Raw genomic sequence first — 1,864 nt, forward strand, 5'->3', positions numbered from 1 at the left:
GAAGCCTGAGTTTTTCTTCATCAAGTTTGGAGCTTGAAGAAAGGTGAAAATAGCTGAGGTGGATCATGCTATTGATTTTATTGTTTGTTCACTTGCACGTGATATTGCAGAGGGTATGAAAGTCGTGGAATTGTTTTTAGAGCTTTCAAAGGATATGGCTGTGTGTGAATAGATTGGCAAGGTACAAGGTTGTATCCTCCTCCTTGTAACAATGTCAAATAGTGACAATCCTAAAGCTGCTAAGGATGCAAACGAAGTTCTGGAGAATCTCCCATACAGTGAGCATAATGTAGTGCAAATGGCACAGGCGAACTATTTCAAGCCTTTGATACAGAACCTGAGAGAAGGGTCTGACACAATGAAAATTGTTATGGCAAGTAAGTTGTCAGAGATAGGTTTAACAGATCAAAACAACGCTGCATTGCTCAAAGAGGGAGTTGTATTTCCACTTCCTGAAATGATTTCAAATGCTAATTTGAAGTCAAAATTAGCAGCTATTGGGGCACTTCAGAATCTTTCGAGTTTACCTGAGAATGCTTTACAAATGATCAAAGATGGGGTGGTCCGACCCATCTTGGACCTTCTATGCACACCACTGTCAACTGTATTGGCTTTGAGAGAAAAAGCTGCTAATACCTATGCAAACCTTGCTATGTCTACAGCATTGCCCTAAAGAACAAATGACACAACAGCTGCATTATTGGAATTTGATGAGATCATATACCAGCTATTATCTTTAATAAATTTGACACCACCTTCAATACATGGAAGCATTGTTCGAGCATTCCATGCCATTTGTTGTGTACCAACGGCTGTTAAGGCAAGGACAAATTTAAGAGAGGGAGGACCAATTCAAGTATTACTTCCCTTTTTGTGAAGCTACATACTCTGAAATGCGAGCTTATGTTGTGGAACTGTTGTTTATCTTGTCTCAAGATGGAGATAAAAGAAAATTAGCAGAACATCTTGGAGAAAAATATATGAAATGTTTAGAAAAACTTATTTCAACATCTTCAAATGAAGAAGAGAAAGTTGTCGCAGTCGGAAAGTATTGTCATGTTAGGAACAGAAATTTGAATTAAAGTTAACTAATGGAAAAACAGTGATTTTGCATGAAGTGAATCTACCATGAAACAAACTGGAAAGTTCTGGTGTTGTTCTGGTTAGATTTGTTTATGTCAATACTTTCCAAGGGTTCACAAGGTCTTTTGCAATAGCCAGATTATTCCATGTGAAAGAATTCTTAAAAGTGTGATTCGGTATGAAGTTTTGCTCTACTCCTGGTTATACAGCAGCTTGAATTAAAACTTGGGAATTCTCATTTTTGGCCTGTTTTGAAGCTATTTCAGATTGAAGGGAAATGCTGATTCATAGCAGTGGTATGTGAGCAAGTCGTATTTTCTCTGCCCTTGATCTATCTTATGTTCTGTTCTGCTTCTGTTATCAATTCTTAGCAGAGTTCAAATCCAAGATTAAGAATGCCATTTGATTCCGTTAAAGACCCGGAAACACTTTTTCCCATCCATCTTTGGCATGCAATATCTATTCTCGGGCAGTTCATTGTACTTGTGTGCTTTTATAATACATTAGACTTGCCATTTGTGTTGGATTCGTCAGCTTTCAGGCAGCAGCACAGTTCAAGGAGAAGGCACCCCCAGCCAAGCAAGCAAAGTCAGAGAAAATTGGTTCTACAGGAAGTTAGCAGACTGTTTCTACAGGAAGCCAGCGAACTGTTTCTACAGGAAGTTTGGAAAGAGGGAAGCCAAAGGAGGAATCGGCCGAGATGTTAGCCAAAGAAGCCACCAGGGCCATCAAAGATGAGAAGAGAGATTGGTTGCTCAGAGGATGAGCAACACTTTCAGTA

The 1,864-nt window shown here is 39.1% G+C and overlaps 1 protein-coding gene across 1 annotated transcript; it reads left to right on the top strand.

Moving 5' to 3' along the window:
• Positions 1-211: 211 nt before the first annotated feature.
• LOC149174344 (U-box domain-containing protein 44-like) lies at positions 212-673 on the top strand. The gene has a single exon (XM_089420813.1). The coding sequence runs from the start codon at positions 212-214 to the stop codon at positions 671-673; it is 462 nt and encodes a 153-aa protein (XP_089276939.1).
• Positions 674-1,864: the final 1,191 nt, after the last annotated feature.

The sequence above is a fragment of the Pinus tabuliformis genome, chromosome 4_1 (genome assembly GCF_031772625.1).
Source record: "Pinus tabuliformis cultivar Carrire ecotype Pingquan chromosome 4_1, CPIR1, whole genome shotgun sequence".
Lineage (NCBI taxonomy): Eukaryota > Viridiplantae > Streptophyta > Pinopsida > Pinales > Pinaceae > Pinus > Pinus tabuliformis.

What these genes read in the sequence shown, in the direction of transcription:
- LOC149174344 (XM_089420813.1), top strand. Translation starts at nt 212, where the DNA reads ATGTCAAATAGTGACAATCCTAAAGCTGCTAAGGATGCAAACGAAGTT.